This window comes from Nyctereutes procyonoides, unplaced genomic scaffold (assembly GCF_905146905.1).
Source record: "Nyctereutes procyonoides isolate TBG_1078 unplaced genomic scaffold, NYPRO_anot_genome, whole genome shotgun sequence".
Taxonomy (NCBI): domain Eukaryota; kingdom Metazoa; phylum Chordata; class Mammalia; order Carnivora; family Canidae; genus Nyctereutes; species Nyctereutes procyonoides.
In genome coordinates, this window is record NW_026575049.1 from 50,921,182 (window position 1) to 50,944,490 (window position 23,309).

General features: G+C 37.4%; 1 protein-coding gene across 1 annotated transcript in view; it reads right to left on the reverse strand.

Annotated features, from left to right (window-relative positions):
- Positions 1-956: 956 nt before the first annotated feature.
- Positions 957-23,309, reverse strand: part of LOC129512180 (U6 snRNA-associated Sm-like protein LSm3) — a 53,528-nt gene continuing 31,175 nt past the window's right edge. Inside the window, exon 2 of the mRNA XM_055329444.1 lies at positions 957-1,265. Within this exon, the coding sequence (XP_055185419.1) occupies positions 957-1,265 (309 nt within the window). The remainder of the gene's footprint in view (positions 1,266-23,309) is intronic.

The window sequence follows — 23,309 nt, forward strand, 5'->3', positions numbered from 1 at the left end:
AAGTCATTGGTGGTCAAAGGGACAGCAGTTTTAATGGTGTGGTGGAACAGAAGCCAGGTTGTAGTGAGTAAAGGACTGAGCAGAGGAACTGAAGAAACTGTGGTAGAAAGCTCCATTGCCTGACCATGAGGGAGAGAAAAAAACATAGGATAATAACTTGAAGGGAAGTACAATAGAAAATATTTTTAATTGTTTTTTTCCATTTATGTATTTTTTAATAAAAATTGTGTATATTTAATGCATACAACATGATAATTTGATATATATATATATATAGTGATGACTACTATAGTCCAGCTAAATAACATGTCATCTCATCACATAGCTACCAATTTTTGTGTGATGAATGCACCTGAAATCTACTCTTTTAGCATATTTCCAGTGTCCAGTGCAGTATTACTAAATATAGCAATCAGGCATATATATTAGATCTCTAGATTTTTTTCATTCTGTGTAACTACAACACTTTTTACACTTTGATCAACATTTCCCTATCCCCTCAACCAAGCCCTAGAACCCATCATTCTTTTTACTCTCTGCTTCTATGAGTTATACCTTTTTTTTTTTTTTTTTTTTTAGATTCCACATGTAAGTCAGATCACACAGTTTTGTTTTGTTTCTCTGTCTGGTTTATGTCTCTTAGCATAATGTCCTCAAGGTTTATTCATGTTATTCCCAAAGGCAGGACTTTCTAATGGTTAAATTGTGTATGTATGTCACATCACCTGGTGATCACATTTATTGAAAGAGTTGGAAAAAAATTAAAATGCCCTTTAGCTTAAGAATTTTTGAGTTATCTGCAAATCAACTCATTTCAGGAGTGGAAAAATCCTTAGTCATTTTTTTTTTGGTCATAATATCAAAATGAACGTAGGTTTCTCTATTGGATGTCTTCTACATTTAAAGAGGCAATCATACAAAATCTCCTATATACCATACATGATAAATTCTTTGTTTTAGCCAACTCTTAATGGAGGAGCAACTAGTATAACACCATCTCCCCAGACAAAAAGCATCGGAATATTCCGTTTTGTTGATTTATATATCTCTTCATATGTTCCTTCATCAATTTCTATAGTAGACACAGTTTCTTCCACATCTCCCAATATCATATTTAAATGCTGATCATAAGCATGTAATCTGCCTCGAAGCTCTAGGTCATTTCTCATTTTCACATAAATTCGTTCATCCAGGCTGAGCCTGATGAGATCCAGGGACTCTTCTACAGTGTTGGTAGTTTGTTGCTGGTCCACGTCGTCTGCCACCTTTCAAACCCTGCGCCCTTTCCCCACATTACATCTCTTTTATCCTTTCATCTGCTGAAAGACATTTGGGTTGGTTTCATATTTTGGCTATTGTGAATAATGCTTCAGTAAACAAGGGAGTGCAGCTATCTCCTTGAGATCCTGATTTAATTTCATTCAGGTATATACCCAGAAGTGGGATTCCTGAATCATATGGTAGTTCTATTTTTAATTTTTTGAGGAATCTCCATACCATTTTCCATAATAGACATATCAATTTACAATCAAGAGTTCCCTTTTCTCTACATCATCACCAACATGTGTTAGCTTTTGTCTTTTTGATTGTAGCCATTCTAACAGGAGGGAGGAGATATCTAATTGCAGTTTTGATTTACATTTCCTGGATGATTTGTGATCTTGAGCACTTTTTTATATGTCTGTTGGCCATCCCTATGTCTTCTTTTGAGAAATGTCTATGCAGATCCTGTGCCCATTTTTTAATTGAGTTATTATTGCCATTATGATTATTATTATTTGCTATTGTGTTGTTTGAGTTTCTTATGTATTTTGGATATTAACCCCTTATTAGATGCATAGTTTGCAAATATTTTCTCTCATTCTATAGGTTGTCTTTTCGTTCTGTTGATTAATTGCTGTGTAAAAGCTTTTTAGTTTAATACCGTTTGTCCCTTTTAAGAGAAAATTAACTTTGCATGTTTATAGGCTGTGGGGAAAGTTGCAAGAAAGAAAAGAGATAATTGGCAGAGCAGGGCCTCAGAGGATGACAGAACCCCAAGAATGAGTGGTAGAATAAGGCTTCAATTGTTGAAAAAAATAAAAGGCGGCCTTTCCACTGAAAATGGAAGCAAAGAAAAGTTTCAAAAAGGATAAGTAAAAGGAGATGTTGAAATTTCATTTTCCAGAATCCCAAAGATCTGAAGATGGGACAGAATGGCCAGACTCACCTCAAAAGACAAACATTAGGAAGTAAGCTACACTTCAATAGCTCGTGGTATTGAAGGTCATGGATCAGGAGCAGGGGCTCTGGATGGCTTCTGACATAGGAGATAGGGTGTAAAGTCTATACTGGTAAAAGGCAGTGTATGTCTCACATGATATCTCCTCATAACTAACTCCTCAAGCCTTCAGTGAAGTTATGAAATTCATGAAACCATTATTGTAATTGGATTTCCTGTAGAAAATAGTGAAGATGCCAAGGTAAGATCCTGGCTATCAGGGGCTCCTTACAGAGAAAACACAAGGTGCAAAAGGAATAGATAAGACAAAAGCAATTAAAGTGTTGTATTTGCATAAACCTTAAGGAGGGTCTCCTGACTTATGCAGGTAGAGAAATTGAGGGCTTAGGCTCAGGTCAAAATACTTAGGTCTCTGATAGTCAGAGGGACACCCAAAGTCATATTGCAATTATGTAAGTTTGTTAGGGAGGAGATGTGGGCCGGGCTGAACAAAGCAGCAATTTTGTTGAGGTTGTTCCTATTTTATCACACACACACACACACATATTTGCATATTTTTTTTCCAGCTAAGTGGGAGGCAAAGTCAGTTACCATGAGTTCTGGTGGTAGTGATACCACTAGAGGATTGAGGAGATTGGAAATGGTGAAATCTACAGGGCAATATGATCCTCAAAGGAGCTCGATGTTTAAGGTTCAAGAAGCCTGAGAGCAGAAAGTTGGCTTACTCCATTTGGAGTTTCACCAGGTGGGTTCTGAAGAGAATAAGCAAGAGTAGGGAGGGTACAAATTTCACAAAGACGGATATGAATGATGGATCATCGATGGATCTTCTCCGTGTTGTTGTACAGGAAAAAAGGTTGGATTTAAAAATATACAATTAGGGCAGAGCCCTTATTTCAAGTCCATTTAATCTGACCCAAGTTTTTCTCTCTTTTTTCAAGTTCCTACTGCATAATTAATTTCACAATGGACAGACCCGTATCAAACTTTAAATGATAAAGTCAAACAATAGATCAGTGAAAACTCACTTTTCATCCAATTTTTCAGAGCTATGTCATTTGTATAAAGTGAAGCACACTTGTGCCAAGGCTTTACAGTAAGCTTATATTTAAAGATATTTATGTCACGTGATTAAGCAACTAATAACCATAACAACAAGCGTCTCATCTACCAGTGTGGCAGAGACAGCAAGTGTTGTCATCTCCATGTTGCAGTAGGAAACTGAAGCGGGCTGAGACAGAATCACCTCTTCAAGGGTTTTTTGTATTCCAGAGCATCTCAGTTTCTGAATATATGGTATATCATGTAAACTTCTAAACAAGAACAGTGAACAAATAAGCTATCATTTATTAATATTTATGGAGCCCTTGTGTCATGCTTAGCCTATGGTGAGTACTATAAATTATTAAGATGAAGATGTGCAATGTATATTCCTAGACTTAAAAATTCTATAATCTGGTTAGAGAGTTCAAAACTCAATATACTAGAAGTTTACAAAGAATATTAGAGATAAATAACTTGAGACAATGACAGGAAAAATCCTGAGGCATGTGTGACGTGACCAGTGAGTGGAATAGACAATAAATTGGAGGTCAGAGGAAAGAAGATGTCAGAATAGGCTGGTGTTGATAGAGAAGATTTAACATAGGAGGTGAGAATTTGATGGACCTTGGGGAATGGGTAGTGTTTGGTGAATCATCTTTATCATTATCATCTTACTTATACATGAACAGTTGTATAAATATGAACCCTCACAAGTCTCCATTTTATTTATTTATTTTTTAAGATTGTATTTATTTATTCATGAGAGACACACACACACACAGAGAGAGAGAGAGAAAGAGAGAGAGAAAGAGCAAGAGGCAGAGATACAGGCAGAGGGAGAAGCAGGCTCCATGAAGGGAGCCCCATGTGGGACTCAATCTCAGGTCTCCAGGATCACGCCCTGGTCCAAAGGCAGGCGCCCAATTGCTGAGCCACCCAGGTGTCCCACAAGTCTCCATTTTAAAGGACAGTTTTGGGTAGAAGTCTGAAAATAATTCCCTTTGAATAAGTATCAAGAAGAGGGGAAGATAAGAGAAAATACACTGAAGATTAATTTTAGTAAAAATTACATTTTCCCCCTGAGAACTGGCTCTGCTGGATCAGATTGAGTTTCCTTATTATTCTCACCTCCTCCTATCTCACCTGTGCCTAAAATCTGCACTTGTGACATGGGTGAACCCTCTAGCTGCCCTGGTTCTTGATGCTCTATTATGTTTTATTCCCCTATAAAGGAAAAGTAGGCTAAACCTTGCTGGTTTTCCAGAATGTTCACTTCAGTTTTCTGAGGAATTCTCCTGGGGTTGGTAAATATTGTGGCCTGGACAGAATCATGGCAGGGCACGGTATAGCTATTCTTCCCCCTCAAGTGGAAAGCTTATGGTCAAGGGTTCTGAGAAATATACACTTCAGAGTTCCTACCCAACTGATGACTGGAGAGTCAGTTGTTAGGAATAGAAAGGTCATTGAATAGGGACTGCCACTTGGAATTAGAGTCCTCTGGACTCTCACTGTAGGAGCAGACTCACACCAGAACAACTCTTCAAGAATGGGTCCTTGACATTATGACCTGAATCCAGCGGATTCTAAACTTGTCTATTCTTCAAATCCACACACCCATGCCTTCTTTACTCCTCCACACAAAAATCTGATTCTCCAAAAAGAAAAAAAAAATCTGATTCTCCTATTTTCTTCTAAAACGAAGTTAGGTGATCCATAAAAAAGAGTTTATCTGCTCATTAAATGCAAGCATTCAGCAGTCCAAAGCTGTATATTTAGAAACACAGTTGACTTTGGTCAAGATGAGGCCCAAGAAGACATGGGAAATCCTCTTTCTACTCCTAACACATAAAGTTGCTAGAAACTAAAAATGTTTTTTTTTTTTAAATGTATAGCTGAGCTTGTAAAGAAGAAATTTCCAGGTGTCAGAAATTGAGAATCTACAGAGGTGAGTGCTACTTATATGTCTTATGAGTAATCCCAGCATCTTTGGGTATGGATTTTAACAAGTGGAAAGAAGGGCAGTCAAGTCTTTAGTTCTGCACATGGGAGTAGGCATAATTAGGCTCCCCTCCAGATCATGCACCAGGCTCCCAATCTTGGGCCGTGGATAACAAAAGAGTCAGCTAAGAAATAAATATCCTTATTCCATGCTGCCTATGCACGCTGGCAATGCAGGCTTAATTTCTCACAATAACGTCATCACATAGAAACTCTGTGCCAAAAATCTAAACTAAATATTTGCATGTAATCGGTGAACCCCCAGCAAAGGCAATCTTGAAAAGCCTGATGGGTTCTTATCCACAACGCAGGACATCATGCAAAAGGCACTTTAAGTGTGCTTAAAAGTATTTCAATGGTGGTGTTGGGGGCAGGGGAGAACTTGTAAGGACAGGACATACTTTTTTTAAAAGGAGGAATTTGAAAGAGAATCATGTAGCATGGCAGATCTTCCAAAGCTGTTACACATGGATGGCCACAGCAATGTTTCCCATCCCACATGCTTTTCTCTTACAATACGTCCTTTATACTCCTTCCATCAAGAGATGAGGCCTAAAAAAAGGGGGGGTGAGGTCTATGTCACCTCCCTTGGTGGACATGATTGGGACTCACTTGTAATTAATAGAATGAAATGTAAGTGACATGTGACTTCTGAGGTTAAATCAGAAATGTGGGGCAGTTTTTGCCTTGCTAACTGGATCACTTGTGGTAGAGTCCTGAACTGCCATGTAAGGAGACCAGCTGCCTAGGAGTTGTCAGGGGTGAGGAAGCCCAAGTTAGCCCATGCAAAGTGACCCCATGTGGAGGTCCTGTGACTAAAGAAAGAGAGAGATCTCTGGCCATCTACAACTCCTCTAGCACCTGCTGTTCTAGCTCCAAACACTAATTGCAACTGCGTAAGAGATCCTAGGCTGGAATTTCTGATGGAAACTTTTCTAAATTCCTCATCTACAACATCACGAGCAAAATAAAAAGGTTGTTTTAAGCTGTTAAGTTTTGAGATAGTTTGCTATGTAGCAATCAATAACTGGAACATACAGAAACCCCAGAAGTTGAAATATTGAGAAAATTTACTGAGACAACTGGATTAAATAGTAATTTAGTTTAGCTGAAGAGAACATGACAGAATTAGAATTACAGAAAATACATAAAGAAATTATACAGAATGCAGAGCACAGACAGAAAAACCAGAAAAATCAAAAGGGAAATTAGGAGACATGGAAGTTGAAATAAGAGGTTATACCAGATGTCTGGTAGGGATTGCAGAGAAAGAAAAATGAGATGAGAGGAGAGCAAATATTTAAAGAAATAATGGCTGATCATTTTCCAGAATCAAGGAAAGATATGAGTCTTCAAGTAGAAATTATACAAATGAGTTAAGTAGAATAAATAAAAATAAATCCAAATCTCAACCTAGTAGAAGAGTGGAAATATAGAAACTCAAGGTACAAGAGAAAACCCTAAAACTTGAAGATAGAAAGAACAGATATCTGTTGGATTAAGCCATGCAAAATAGAGATCAACTGTAGATCAAAAATGACTGAGCAGGGATGTTGCTTCTGTCTATGAAGGAGTAACTGCTGTGGAAATTGCCCTTCCTCTGTAAATAGCTAGAAAGCAAGACAACTGTATTGACCCAAATGTCCACTACTTGTGAACAGATGCACAGATTGTAGTTTATCCATATAGTTGAATTTTAAGTCAGCAATAAAAAGGAGCAAATTCCTGACAAGAATGAGAAGAATAAATCTCAAGAGCATTATGCTAAATGAGAGGAACAAGATATAAAAGAGCATGTGCTGTATGACTCCACGAATGTGAAATTCTAGAAAATTCCATCTGATCTATAGTGTCAAAGAGCAGATCAGGAGCTTACTAGGAATAGGAGGAGGGAATAGGCTGTAATGGGTAATGAGGGAATATTTTTGGGTGTTGGAAATTTTATTTATTTTTTTTTTAATTTTTTTTTTTTATTTATTTATGATAGTCACACACAGAGAGAGAGAGAGGCAGAGACACAGGCAGAGGGAGAAAGCAGGCCCCATGCACCGGGAGCCCGACGTGGGACTCGATCTCGGGTCTCCAGGATCGCGCCCTGGGCCAAAGGCAGGCGCCAAACCGCTGCGCCACCCAGGGATCCCGGGTGTTGGAAATTTTAAAAAAATATTTATTGATTTATTTTAGACAGAGAGGGGAGAGAGAGAGAAAGAGAGAGAGGCACCAGGGGGCAGAGGGAGAGAGAGAGAACCTCAAGCAGACTCCCCACTGAGCATAGTGTCTGACTTGGGGCTTGATCCCATAACCCTGAGATCATGACCTAAGCCGTAATCACAAGTCAGACGCTTAACCCACTGAGCCACCCAGGTGCCTCGGGTGTTGGAAATATTTTATATCTTGATTGTGATGGTGGTTACATTGCTGTACACTTGCCACAACTCATTTAATTATATACTTTGCTGAGTTTTATTACTTGTAAATTTACTTTAATAAAATATGGTCAGATACTGGAAATTTCATATAGTTCAATAAAGCATAAAGACAGAATGGCAGCAGTCTTTTCATTAGTAACAATAAATGCTAAAAGCCACAGCATAATATTTTGAAAACACAGGAAAAAACTTCGTATCAACTTAGGAGTCTTTAAATAGTTAAATCAGTGGCTTTCCAACATTAGTGTGTATCAGAATCACCTGGAGGATTTATGCAAACAATCTCCAGAGTTTGATTCAGGAGGTCTCAGGTGGGCTGAGAATATGCTTTCTAACAAGTTCCTACATATTTCAGATTCTACTGTTGTAAGGACTATACTTGAGAACCACCATCTGAGCCATCACATGAGACCTAGTGAAAAAAAATTTAGTCTTAAACAACAGCTAAGAGAGCTTAGTATCTACAAACCCTCTCTGAAAGAAGTAGGATGCTATTCTTCAATACTGAGGAGACCAAATCCAAAAGGGGTAAACATGAAGCAAGAAACACTTCCTTAGAGATTACCAATGCGTCTCCCCCACTAAATTGCTGAAACACTGCTCTCTGGAGGGGTTTCTTTTATTCCATCCTGTGGAAGGTTTCCTTCTCCTTGCCAAAAATATGTTGCATGACTTCTCATAATAGTAAAAAGGCAGCGGAGAAAGGAAGTTCTGTTCTACTACCCTTAATAGATCTAATCATTTTCCTGCTACAAATGTAAGAAGCACTTAATTGTCAGTAGGAGAGACCAATCACAGTACACACTTCCAGCTAGACTTTTCATGTGGTGACAAAATGAGTGTGAGGTCGTGGAAATGACCAACCCTGGGTGCAGGCAGTAAGAGGTTGCACTTTCTCTAGAAGTGCTAAAAACAGTTGTGAAACCAAGTTACAGGAGATAAGCTTTTGATGGTCTCCATGTGCCAGCAATTCTAAATGATGTCAGTGATAAAATACTCATCCTCCAAAAATCTTTGTCTACGTTCTAAGCAATTGTTGACATTTTCTTACATTTTAAGAATATATGTAAACTTCAAATTAGCATATTTTTGTAATGGCATCCTTTAATAAATACTACATTCTGCATGAAAGTTAATGTGGAAAATTTTAGTTACACAGTCAGCTTCCAATATATTGAGACTTACCCACAGGGCTTTTGTTTCAAGAGTAACTAACAGGACAGAATTTTTGAGTTTGCTTTCTCCCTCTAACCCCAGAGGTATTATGTATTTCCAAATTTAAATAGTAGATTAGAAATAACCCTCATACCATAGTGCTTGTAAAAACAAAGAAACAGAGCTTGAGTTACCGAAATTCTTTCTACGTGACCACTTAGACTTTTTAATTGTGTCTGAAATTTAAGATGGTAAGATAGAATGTAAAATTCACGGTGTAATATTTTTGTTTAGTGAGTGCAAATTTTAGTTCATTCAAAATGATTTTTACTGAATATCTTTAAGACTGAAAAAACTTTTTTAGTTATTTTTTTCTTCATGAAACCATGACCTGCTGAAATCAAGAGTCAGACGCTTAATCGACTGAGCCACTCAGGCACCCTAGGGTTTTTAATCTTGGACTCCAAAAATGCACTATCATTAAAATTTATTAGTCCACTACCGATTTCCTTTTATGCATTGTAATATTTATATATCTCTTTATTTTTTGCTGCCATGTATGCTAGTAAACACATACACATTTAAATAAAATACAGATTTTATTTAAAATCTGTTTGCTTTTCTGGCCATCATGATTATTTGTTTAATTTTATTATTATGACTGAAATAATTTTGTCATCTAGAGGAGGGAATGTTAAGAATGATATGCCCTTTGCTGGCTGGTAGTGGTTGTTGGTGAATTCTCAAGTGATCCCATGGAATAAAAATATATATATAAATATAAATATTACAATGTATAAAAGGCAATTGGTAATAGATTACTACTTTTTTATGATAATGCATTTTTGGAGTCAAAGATTAAAAATCCTTATGTTTATATATTATTATGCAACGAATAATAGTAGTTTAAAAAGCAAATCAGAAATAACTAAAAATAAACTTCAGTTTTAAAGATAGTATTCAGGGATCCCTGGGTTGCGCAGTGGTTTGGCGCCTGCCTTTGGCCCAGGGCGCGATCCTGGAGACCCGGGATCGAATCCCACGTCGGGCTCCCGGTGCATGGAGCCTGCTTCTCCCTCTGCCTGTGTCTCTGCCTCTCTCTCTGTGACTATCATAAATAAACTAAAAAAAAAAATTTAAAAAAAAATAAAAATAAAGATAGTATTCAGCAAAAACCATTTTGAATGAACTAAAATTTGCACTCACTAAACAAAAATGTTATACCTCAAATTTTACATTCTATCTTACCATTTTAAATTTCAAACAGAATTAAAAAGTCTAAGTGGTCATGTAGAAAGACAGAATTTTGGCAATTCAAGTTCTGTTTCTTTGTTTTTACAAGCACTATGGTATGAGGGTTTATTTCTAATCTACTATTTAAATTTGGAAATACATAATACCTCTGGGGTTAGAAGCAGAAAGCAAACTCAAAAATTCTGTCCTGTTACTAACTTACTCTTAAAGAGGACAGAAAAGTGGAAAGAAGTTTAACTTTTCCGTTAACAAACTACAGTAGTTGAGAAAGCACCCCCTTAACTCCAAGGAACACAGGAGTGGCAGTAGTGATGAAGTGGGAGGCTGAGAGCTGATGTTGGAGCAATGATGATGGCATGGTAGCACTGGCCACTCCACAGGGAGGACACTACACAGAGAGCAGCAACAAGAAACCCATAAAAACTGAATGTATGTCATTTTTAAATGGGGAATTCATCAGATATGAGCATAAACCACCTATGATCTCTAGAAGAGACAACACATGGAGGTTTGGATGGGAATCAAGGACAAATATGTCACTTGTCATTTAAGGCTATAATTGCCACTAATCAGATGTGGCTTCAGTAAACAAAGCTTGCCTTGGCTTGAAAGTAGTCCTCCCTGACTGTAGTCCCATGGCATAAATCAATAATAATTTTGAGTAACAGTACCAAGAAGGATATATTGTATTTAGCTGTGTGTGTGTGTGTGTGTGCGTGTGTGTGTGTGTGAGTTTTATTTTAAAAAAAATTCTGCAAGGCAATTACCAGAGCCAGCCCTGGACTTAATTAAGAAGTTGATAAAACCATATGGTGTTGTTCAAATTCTGTATCTGGCTTCATTCTGGTCCTTAAACCTCTAGTGTATGCCCACCTTCTTTTCACAAGGCACCTGGGGTCATCCTGTTCTCCCTGAAGATTCCTCTAATAAGAATATTCTTTAAGGTCTAAAGGGCTAAAAACTGCCAAATGTAATCAGACCCAGCAAATTTACTTTTTTAAGTATAAGCTTTTTATTTTGCAATGATTGAAGATTCACATGTAGTTTTAAGAAATAAAATAGAAATCTCATGCGCCTTCTGTGCAGTTTCCCCCAGTGATAACATCTTGATAAACTGGAGCACAATATCATAACCAGGTCATTGAAATTGATATTCGGGACTCAGAACATTTCCATCACTATAAACATCCCTCATGCTGCCCTTTAATGGCCCTGCCCTATCCACTTCCCTCCCACCCCCTGCTACTTCCTTGACTCCTGGCAACAAAAATGCTTGCCATTTCTATAATTTTGTCATTTCAAAAAACGTTATATAGATAAAATCATATAGTATGTAAACTTTAGGAATTGGCTTTTTAAAAAAGATTTTATTTATTTATTTGACAGAGAGAGAGAGAGAGAGAGAGAGAGAGAGCACACAAGCAGGCAGAGGGAGAGGGAGAAGGCTGAAGAAGGCTCCCTCCTGAACAGGGAGCCCTATGTGGGGCTTGATCCAGTACCCTGGGATCATGACCAGAGCCAAGGGCAGACGCTCAACCAACTGAGCCACCCAGGCACCCCAGGAATTGGCTTTTCTTACTCAGCATACTTCTCTGGAGACTCATTCAAGTTGTTGTTTATATCATAGTTCATTCCTTTTTATTGCTAAGTAGTATTCCATGGCATTAATGTATCACAGGTTTTTTTTCTTTAACCATTTACACATTGAAGGATACTTGGTTCTAGTTTTTGATTATCATGAATAAAGCTGCTATAAATATTCATGTGCAGGTTTTTGTGTGAATTTAAATGTTCACTTCTCTGGTATAAACACCCAAGAGTTTATTGCTTGGTTATGTGGTAGTTGCATGTCGTTGTTGTTGTTTAGAAGAAACTGCAAAATTATTTTCCCGAGTGGCTTTCCCATTGTGCATTTTTACCAGCAATATGTGAGGGATCTAGTTTCTCCACATCCTCATCAGCATATGGTGTTGTCATTATTTTTTGTTTTAGCCATTCTGATAGGTATATAATGATATTTCCTTGTGGTTGTAATTGGCACTTTCCTAATGGCTAATAAAGTAGAACATCTTTTCATGTACTTTGTGCCATCTGTATATCCTTTTTAGTAAGATGTCTGTTGATGTCTTTTTCTCATTTTCTCATTGGATTGTTTGTTTTATCTATTGCATTTTGAGAGCTCGTTATGTTTTCTAGATACTAGTCCTTTGTCAGATATGTGTTTTGCAAATAATTTCTCCCAGGTCATAACTTGTTTATCTTTTTATCCACTTAATGAGTTCTTTCAAAGAGCAAGAATTTTTAACTTTTACTGTCTCATTTATCAGTTTCTCTTTTCATGGATTGTGCTTTGGAGGGCCCTAGGCTGGAACTATGGTTTTTTTCTCCTGTTGCATTTGGCTATAGTAAAGCAGTTATTGTCTAAAAGTTTTTCATCTTTCTGGTTCTTGGCTAGAGAAATCAAGCTTTTACTGGGACTTTTATGTCTGTGCTTGCTAGCATTTCTATGTTGCCATCTTCTTCCAACACCCAGTTTGGGAAGAGGGGGCAAAAAAAAAAATTCAGGTAATTCACCACATTTCATTCCTTTGGTCCTGGTCCCTAGCCAGTCTATTGTCTTCTCTCTACCATTTAGAGTACTTATGTTTTAAAATATAGTGTCCAGGGTTAGTAGGAAGACTAGAGAAAGGTGTATCTCTATTTTCCTCAAAGTAGAAGTCCTGTATTTACTTTCAATTGGAGATTTAGGGATAAAGTCTGATGAAAGAAAGTGGGGCATCAGATTTTTATTTTGATTATTTTTTTTAAATTTTATTTACTTATGATAGGCACACAGTGAGAGAGAGAGAGAGGCAGAGACATAGGCAGAGGGAGAAGCAGGCTCCATGCACCGGGAGCCCGACGTGGGATTCGATCCCGGGTCTCCAGGATCGCGCCCTGGGCCAAAGGCAGGCGCTAAACCGCTGCGCCACCCAGGGATCCCTATTTTGATTATTTTTTTATGGTAAGGCCAGTCCTATTAAACTATAAGAACACAAATCCCTTTAAAATCAAAGACAGGTTCACCGACATGGATATATAGAGAGAGGATTCACAGTCTGATTTATTAGCACATTAAGCCACAAATAAACAGGCAAATACATATGTTAATACAGGTCAAGAATGATCGACTTTTAGAATGAATCAAGTTAAATATGTATTAAAGGAAGTAGCTATAGGAGTGTCATGAGTAGGTTCTTTCTTTGAATCAATCTGGGAAGAATGCCTAAAGGAAATGATCTTTCAGGAGTTAATGTACAATACGGGAAAGGGGTTTGTCACCTGGACGGTGAAAAACCTGCAAGGTGTAATATTTTCCAGTGCATTTTTTCATCCCTAGAAGTTTAATTAGTGTATTTTTATATTTTCTACTACTCTCTCCATTTTGTTCGTATTTTTTCCCTATCTCCTTAAATGAACAGAGCTTATTTATAATAGCTGTCCTCTGTGGGAAAGGTAGTGGGAAACAAATTGTGGAGCAGCTCTGGGTGAATTGAAGGAAGAGACTGAGATGCAAAGATGAGAGAAATGAGGTAAAATCAGAGTCTTGAAATTTTTGAGATAGAAGAAACTAAAAGAGGGGTGCCTGGGTGGCTCAGTCCATTAAGTGTCTTCAGCTCAGGTCATGATCCCAGGTCCTTAGATTAAGCCCCCAGGTCAGACTCCCTGCTCAGCAGAGAGCCTGCTGTTCCCTTTTCCTCTGCCCCTGCCCCCTGCTCTTGCCCTCACACGTGCACATTCTCTCTCTCTCTCTCTCAAATAAATAAATAAAATATTTTTTTTAAAAAAAGAAGAAACCTAGAGATTATCTAGTCCCACCCACCTCCTCATTGTAAGTGGTAAATGTCAGGGTGGTGAGGCATGAACACACAGAGGGTCATTGTGCTTATTGCACTCATGTGTACATACAAATATCTTTTGTAGAATCATTTCAGAATATCATATAGACATAATACCCCTTACCTAAATATGTTAGTCTTTTCTAGGAAAAATGACATTGATATTCTCTTGCATAATTACTATACAGTCATCAGATTCAGGAATTTAATATGGTACAATGTCATTATCTAATATTTAGTACATGTTTACATTTACCAGTTTCCCCAATAATATCCTTTATAGTCATTTTCCTTTCCCTCTGATCCAATATCCTGTCCAGGATCAGGTGTCGCATTTAGTTCTCATATCTTCCTAGTCTTCTTTAAAATGGAGCATAGAAACCACAATGAGGGATCCTTGGGTGGCGCGGCGGTTTGGTGCCTGCCTTTGGCCCAGGGCGCGATCCTGGAGACCCGGGATCGAATCCCACATCAGGCTCCCGGTGCATGGAGCCTGCTTCTCCCTCTGCCTATGTCTCTGCCCCCCCCCTCTCTCTGTGACTATCATAAATAAATAAAAAATTTAAAAAAAAAAAAAAAAGAAACCACAATGAGATACCACCTCACACCAGTGAGAATGGGGAAAATTAACAAGGCAGGAAACCACAAATGTTAGAGAGGATGCGGAGAAAAGGGAAGCCTCTTACACTGTTGGTGGGAATGTGAACTGATGCAGCCACTCTGGAAAACTGTGTGGAGGTTCCTCAAAGAGTTAAAAATAGACCTGCCCTACGACCCAGCAATTGCACTGTTGGGGATTTACCCTAAAGATACAGATGCAATGAAACGCCGGGACACCTGCACCCCGATGTTTATAGCAGCAATGTCCACAGTAGCCAAACTGTGGAAGGAGCCTTGGTGTCCATCGAAAGATGAATGGATAAAGAAGATGTGGTTTATGTATACAATGGAATATTACTCAGCCATTAGAAACGACAAATACCCACCATTTGCTTCAACGTGGACGGAACTGGAGGGTATTATGCTGAGTGAAGTAAGTCAATCGGAGAAGGACAAACATTATATAGTCTCATTCATTTGGGGAATATAAATAATAGTGAAAGGGAATATAAGGGAAGGGAGAATAAATGTGTGGGAAATATCAGAAAGGGAGACAGAACATAAAGACTCCTAACTCTGGGAAACGAACTAGGGGTGGTGGAAGGGGAGGAGGGCGGGGGGTGGGGGTGAATGGGTGACGGGCACTGAGGGGGGCACTTGACGGGATGAGCACTGGGTGTTATTCTGTATGTTGGTAAATTGAACACCAATAAAAAATAAATTTATTATAAAAAAATAAAAACAAAATGGAGCATAGAATGTCCTTCAGTTGGGTTTGTTTGTTTCATTCTAATTACATTCAAGTTATACATTTTTGGCATGAGTACTATATAAGTGATATTGTGTCTTCTTCAGTATATCATATCTTGAAGTGCATAGTGTCAGGTTGTCTTCCTGTTGATGATAATTTTGATCACTTGGTCATGGTGATACCCACCAGGTTTTTCATTTCATGAAAGGTTACCATTTCTAACTTTGTAATCAATGTGTAATCATTTCTGGTAGTCTTCATTGCCTTGTGTAGATCCAAATTTCTGTTATTTTTTTACCTCCCCGTATAACTTCCTTTATCATCTTTTTGTAGGAAAAATCTGCTGTAAATAAATTGTCACTGCTTTGTCTGAAAATGTCTTTACTTCACTTTCATTCTTAAAATATATTTTTACTGGTTAAAGAATTCTAGATTTTCAGCTTTCTTCTTTCAGTAAAGAAGTAAAGAGGTAAAAAAGACCCATTGTCTTCTGGTTGCACAGTTTTTGACAAGAAGTATGCCATAATTCTTATCTTGGTTCTACTTTGTATCCTATGTTTTCCTCTGACTTTGTTTATAATTTTTTTTGTCAGTAATTTGATTATGAATCAAATTGGCATAGTTTTTTTTTGGCATGGTTTTCTATAGACTTATTCTGCTTTTTGAAGTGGTAGGTAATATTATTGATTTCAGATTTTCTGCCTTCTAATATAAGTAATTAAATACATAAATTTCCCACTAAACACTGCTTCATCTATATTTCATAAATGTTGATATGCCATGTTTCATTCTAATTCAGTTCAAGATATTTTCCAAGTTTCCTTGTGATTTCTTTTTTGATCCATAGATTATCTAGAAATGTGTTATTTATTTTCTATTTCTGATTTCCTCAAAAAATTATAAAAGATATTATTTATTTACTTGACAGAGAGAAAGAGAACACAAGCAGGGAGGCGCTCCTCCTCAATTTTTTTTTAATTTCTAACTAATTTAGTGTGGTCAGATAATGTACTTTAAATAATATTAATACTTTTAAATTTATTGAAACTTGTTTTATGGTCTCGCATATGGCCTATCCTGGAGAATGTTCTATGGACTCTGAAAAGAATGTACATTTTGTCATTTGGAGGTATAGTGTTCTGTAAACGACAGTTATGTCAAGTTGGTTGTGTTGTTCAAGTCCCCTATAATCTTGTTTACTATCTAGTTTCATCAATCACTGAGAAAGGACAGTTGATGTTTCTAACTGTAACTGCTGAATTGTGTATTTCTCCTTTTAATTCTGTCAATTTCTTCTTTATGTGTTTTAGGACTCTGCTGTTAGGTACATATATATATTTATAATTTTTATTTTTCTTCACTGAAGAAAACTATCCTCTTGAAATTTAACTCTTTTCACCCTTATGAAATTTCCCTTCTCTTCTAGTAGGATTTCTTGTTTGAATGTTTATTTGTCTGATATTAATATGGCCACTCCAGCTTTCTTATGGTTACTATATGCATGGTATACCTTTTTGTCATCTGTATTAGTCAGGGTTCTCTACAGAAATAGAACCAACAACACACGCGCGCGCGCACCACACACACACACACAGTGACAGAGATAGAAAGATGTTTATTCTTATGGAATTGGCTCCTATGGCAAATCTAAAATCTGCAGAATAGGCTGGGAGGGTAAAGACCCAGGAGAGTTGTAGTTTGATCTAAAGGCCATCTACTGGGGCACTTGGGTGGCTCAGTTGGTTAAGTGTCTGTCTTCAGCTCAGGTTATGATCTTGGGGTCCTGGAATCTAACCTCCTATTGGGTTCTGTGCTTAGCAGGGAGTCTGCTTCTCCTTTCTCTGCCCCTCTTCCCACCACTTGGGCTCTCTCTCTCTCTCTCTCTCTCAAATAAATAAAAATGCAAAAAAAAAACTAAACAAAAAAATCCAACCAACCAACCAACGAAACAACCAAACAAAGAACCCAAAGGCTATCTAGTGGCAGAAGTCCTTGTTGCTCAGGAGAGGTCAGCTTTTGTTCTATGAAGATCTTCAACTGATTTAGATAAGGCGCACCCATTTTATGAAGGGTAATCTGCTTTACTCAAAGTCCATCCACTTAAATGTTAATTGCATCCAAGAAACATTTTCACAGAAACATCCATAATAATGAATAATGTTTGACTAAATATCTGGGCACTATGGCCCAGTTAAGTTGACACATGAAATTAACAATTACACCATTCTTTTACTTTCAATCCATTTGTGTCTTTGAATCTAAACTTTTTCTCTTGTAGACAGCATATCATTGGATCTTGTTCTTTCATCCAGTTTGACACTCTCTGCTTTTGGAATGAAACATTTAATCTAATCACATTTCACATAATATTTAACATGGTTGGATTTACATATGTCACATTCCTGTCTTCAGTATGTCTCGCGGCTTTTTTGTTTCTGTGTTCCTTCTTTGTTGTATTTTTTGTGTATCATTTTTTGTTGTTGTTATAGGGAATATAATGTACATCTTAATTACCACAAGCTTACTGCAGGTTAATACTTACTTAATTCCAGGAAAATGTAGCAATGTTGCTCCAACATAACTCTATTTTGACCTTCTTCCTTTGTGATATTATTGTCATATAAATTTTTAAAAGATTTCTTTATTTACTTTAGAGAGAGAGACAGAGTACAAGTGAGGAGAGGGGCAGAGAGGAGAGAGAGAATCTTAAGCAGACTCTCCACTGAACATGGAGCCCCACACAGGGCTTGATCTCATGACTCTGAGATCATGACCTGAGCCAAAATCAAGAGTCAGATGCTTAACCATCTGAGCCACCCAGGCACCCTGTCATATAATTTAATATGTGTGGTATAAACCCAACAATATAGCATTATAATTATTATTTTATACAGTCTCATATTTTTAAAGAAATTTAAGAGAAAAAAGAGAAAATATATTTATTTATAAACTATATATTTATAAATACACATTTTCTTATATATTATATTTGTTTATCTGTGGGTTCTATTTACCCACATATTTATTATTTCTGTGCTCTTTATTTCTCTCTGTGGATTATATTTACCACCTAGTATCACTTTCTTTAAGCCCAAAGGACTTCCTTTAGTATTTCCTGTTTGACAAGTTGACTAGTAACACATTTTCTGAATTTTTGATCATTAGAAATGTCCTTATTTTTAGTTTTGATGGATATAGAATTCTTGATTAAAAGGATTTTCTTATAGCACTTTGTGTCACTCTTCTGCCTTTTGGACTCTATTATTTCTGATGAAAATTAGATATTAATCATATTTTTGTTCCCTTGTACATGATGAGTCATTTTTCTCTTACTGATTTTGAGATCTTCTTTGGTTTTCAACTTTTTGACTATGATGTCTTTGTGGGTGGAGCTTGAAGTTTATCGTTCTTGAAGTTTGTTGCACTTCTTGGATTTAAAGAGTAATGTTTGCCATGAAACTTGGAGAATTTTTAGTTTTTATTTTTTCATATTTTTTTCTAACTCTTTCTCTCCTCACTTCCTGGGTGCTCCTATTATAGGTATGTGGGTATGCTTGTTGCTGTCTCACAAGTCTTTGAGGCTCTCTGTTCATTTTTTCTTCGTTCTTTTTTCTATTTTTCAGATTGGAAAATTTCTACTAATATATCTTCAAATTCACTGATTTGCTCTTCTGCCAATCTGCTGTTCAGCCCATTTAGGGAATTTTTCATTTTAGTTATTGCACTTTTCAACTCTAGAATTTCCATTTGGTTCTTTTTTATAGTTTCTATTTCTGTATTGACATTCCTTACTTATTAGGCATTTTCATGTTTTATTTTAATTCTTTGAACAAAGTTTTCCTTAATTATTTAAAATTATTTATAATAGCTGCTTTGAAGTGTTTGCTCAATCTAACATCTGGGCTCACAGAGTTAGTTTCTATTGACTGATTTTTTTTTTCCTGAATGTGGACCACAATTCACTCTTTCTCTGCATTTCTTATAATTTTTGGTTGGCACTGGGCATTTTCAATGATACATTGTAGCAAGTCTGGATTCTGATTTTTCCCCTGATTTAAAAAAAAAAAATCGTCTGGGCTTCAGTGATGGAATCTTCTCCCCCATGAGTTGCAGACCACAGCTGATGTCTCTGCCCAGATATTTTTTATTCTTTTTTTATTGTCCTGGCTTACTAGAAGTCATCTCTGTGTCTGAAGGGCCTGGTGGTCAGCCAGTGATTTGAGCAGAGATTTTGCTTAAACACTTTGAGCCTATAAGGCTTTAACTCATTCTTCTGCTAACTTACCTACATGTAGACCGAAGAGTCCATGCATTCAAAGTGTAGCTAGTTCTCGAGTATGCCTAGCCTTTTGCTTTCCACTGGGCTCTCTTTGGTACACACTGTGCATGTGTGTAGTTTCTCAGTCAGCCAGGAATAGGTGGAGAGCTAATCTAGTTTCCATGGCTCTGTCATTTTCAGGATCTCTTTGTTAAATTTCTGTCTAGTCAGGCTGCTTGCCTTCGCTGTAATCATATACTCAGGCTAGCAGAGTTGTCAATTTTACTTGTTTATTTCCTACAGAATTTTCTTTTCTAACTGTTAATGCTGCCATGGCTATTTGCTTCCTGCCCCAAGTCTAGTCTTCCTTAATTTAATATCAAATTAATAATTGCTTCTCAATTTGGTGTTTGCCTTTGGTCATTTTCCAGGGTTCTGAAATGGTAATTTTGGACAATTTTGTCCAGTTTAGACTTATTTTTTGAAGAGAAGATTACATATTTCTTCATTCTGTCATAGCCAAAAGTCCTGTCTGCATGCTTGGTAATTTCTGGATACCAGACATTGTGAATTTTATATTGTTTTGCTGGATTTAGTTCTATATCTTTAACTACAGTTGGATTTTATTTTGGTGCACAGTTAAATTGCTTGGGATCATTTGGTTTATTTCAAGGCTTCCTTTTAAGCTTTGTTAGAGGAGGTCTGGAGTAACCTTTAAACTAGGGCTAATTTAGGGCTGCTACTAAGGACCTCCTCCTTTTTTTGAGGACTCTACTCAATGCCCCATGAATTATGAGGTCTTTCTATCCTGGCTGGTAGGAACATGAACTATTTCCAGGTCTGTGGATTGTTCTGCCTACTTCTTTCAGGTGGTCTTTCTCTGACCTAGAGTAGATTCCTCTTACATATGCACAGATCAGTGCCCAGCCAGAGACTTGATGGGATCTCTGTAGACCTCTAGGGCACTCTCTCTCATTCCCTCTCTCTTGCTGCTGCTCACTCTTATTCAGTACTCTGCTCCACAAATCCTAGTCACCCTAACCTCCCCTAGCTAGAGCTCTATCTCTGCAACTCATAGAGATCTGCTTAGTTTACCCCTCTCAGTGATGTGGACTGAAAATTACCTCCAAATCACATTGTTTCCTTTCGTTCAAGGATCATAGTCCTGTACTTACCTGCCTGAAAAATAGTTATAGATATATATTTTTTTAAATCCATTTTTCTAATTACTTAGAGAAGGAAGATAGATGTAGTCTGCTAGTCCATGTTGGGTGAAAGTGAAAGCTGAAGAATTTTAATCAGAGGACAGAAGTTATTTTATTCATCATTTAAGATTACTATGGTTGCTTTGTAGAGAATGAATTATATGGGATAAGATTGGAAAAGAGATCAGTTAGGAGGTTTAGCAGTTATCTAGGGCAGAGATGATGGTTGCCTGGTTATTGAAATTATCACAATAAGTTCAGTAATTTTCAATAAGTAGTGGTTACTGAAATTTAAAAGAACAGATTTGAGATGTATTTTGAACATAAAATGGGTAAGATCTGCTGATTATTTAGATGTAAGAGATAATGAGGATACAAGGACAATTCCTTTTTTTTTAATTTTTTTAAATTATTTATTTATTTATTTATGATAGTCACACACACACACAGAGAGAGAGAGAGAGAGAGGCAGAGACAGGCAGAGGGAGAAGCAGGCTCCATGCACCGGGAGCCCGATGTGGGATTCGATCCCGGGTCTCCAGGACCGCGCCCTGGGCCAAAGGCAGGCGCCAAACCGCTGCGCCACCCAGGGATCCTACAAGGACAATTCCTGACTAGGAGGCCCAACCAACTTTCATTTCCTTTATCCTTTTTTAAATCCATAATTTGACTTCTCATCCTGCTCTTACCATTCTGCCCTTTGAGCCCAATTCCCTTCCCTGTTTCTTGCTTCCTTCTCTGAAAACATAAAATGTATAATGGTCAATCCAGCAACAATGAAAAGTATAATTTATTGCTTAGTACTTGGTCAGTGTTAAGTCCCAGTACAGAACTTATTTAGTGGCCAACAACAAAGATTTCCCAAAAAAAGAGAAGGACCTGACAGAAGCAAGTCAAGCAGGCTGCTTAGGATCCACTGTTATAATCCAATTGGCAAGATTTCAGGCAAACAAAGAAGATTCAAAATAGGTCTCATAAGACAGAGTTCTGTTGGTTGAGGCTCTGGTTGGGTAAAGCTCAGGGCCACATGGTTGGCCCCATCTCAGGGCTGACAGTCACAGCAAGTATCACTTTCTTAGATGGGAAGGGTTGTCCTGTTTAATCTCAGGAGCCCATGCCATTTGTGTTCAGAAGAAGAGTCACTTCCTTTGGGAGGACTGACCATTAACTGGAGGCTTTGTTGTATGAGATCCTGGGGCATAGGGCCCAAAAGGCCAAGAAGATATAAACCTCTTTGTGTCAATGCTATAAATAAAGTAATCCAGTTACCCCTGAGACTGGGCAAGAGGCTGGGGGTGGGAATCGAATAGGCTGGGTCTAGAAGACTCTGGATCTTTTGCAGTTCTCTTTAGTACCACTCGGTTTAACAGTGCATTATTCTATAATGGCTTTGTGATATTTGAGTTTTTACAACCTTAACTAGACTACTATATTTGTTTCCCAGGGCTGCCGTTACAATGTATCACAAACTGGCTGGCTTAAAATAATAAATTTGTTGTCTTGGAGTTCTGGAGGCTAGAAGTTCAAAATCAAGGTGCTAACAGGGTCACTATTGTCTGAGACTATTCAGAGATTTCCATAATTACTTTATCAGATCAAGTATGAGACATCCTCAAATGTAAAGTCAAACTTTCTTATATCTGTAGGGGAGAATATTTCTTTGCCTTCTTCTAGCTTCTGGGGTTTTCTGGCAATCCTTGGAGTTCCTTGGCTTGTAGATACATCACTCCAAATTCTGCCTCTGTCACCACATGGCCATCTTTTCCCTGTGTCTCTGTCTCTGTGTCTCTCTCTCTCCTTATCAGGAATAGTATGACCTCATCTTAACTAACTGTGTTTGCAACTACCCTTTTTCCAAATAAAGTCACATTCTGAAGTACTGGGAATTATAACTTCAATATATTTCTTTGAGGGACACAATTCAACCCATAATAATCTCCCTTAAGGAAAAGGACTGTGTCTCATACTTTTTTTACTCCATGAACACTTAACTCAGGAAACTCAGCAAGTTTCCTGCTTGGACAGATGTGAAACAAAATGAAGGACTATGATAAAAAGAAATGACACAAACTTTATGCAAGGCAGGAAAATGTATTTAATTGTAGTGAAATAATATTTTGATACTAACTGATATGTGTTTTCCTATAATGCTTTTTATTTATCCTATAGCTTTTTTCCCTTAAGACACAGATTCTCTTAGGGAAGGTTGTTACAGAAAAATCAGAGAACGAGAGTGACATATACTATGTTTTAAAAGATTGGGTCCAAGAAGAAGACAAACTAATTTAAAATAATATTTGGGGGGCACCTGGGTGGCTCAGTGGTTGAGTGGCTGCCTTTGTCTCAGGTCATGATCCCAGGATCCTGGGATCGAGTCCCGCATTGAATCCTACATCAGACTCCCGGCAGGGAGCATGCTTCTCCCTCTGCCTATGTCTTTGCCTCTCTCTCTGTATCTCTCATGAATAAATAAACAAAATCTTTAAAAAATAAAATAATATTTGGTTAATCAAAGC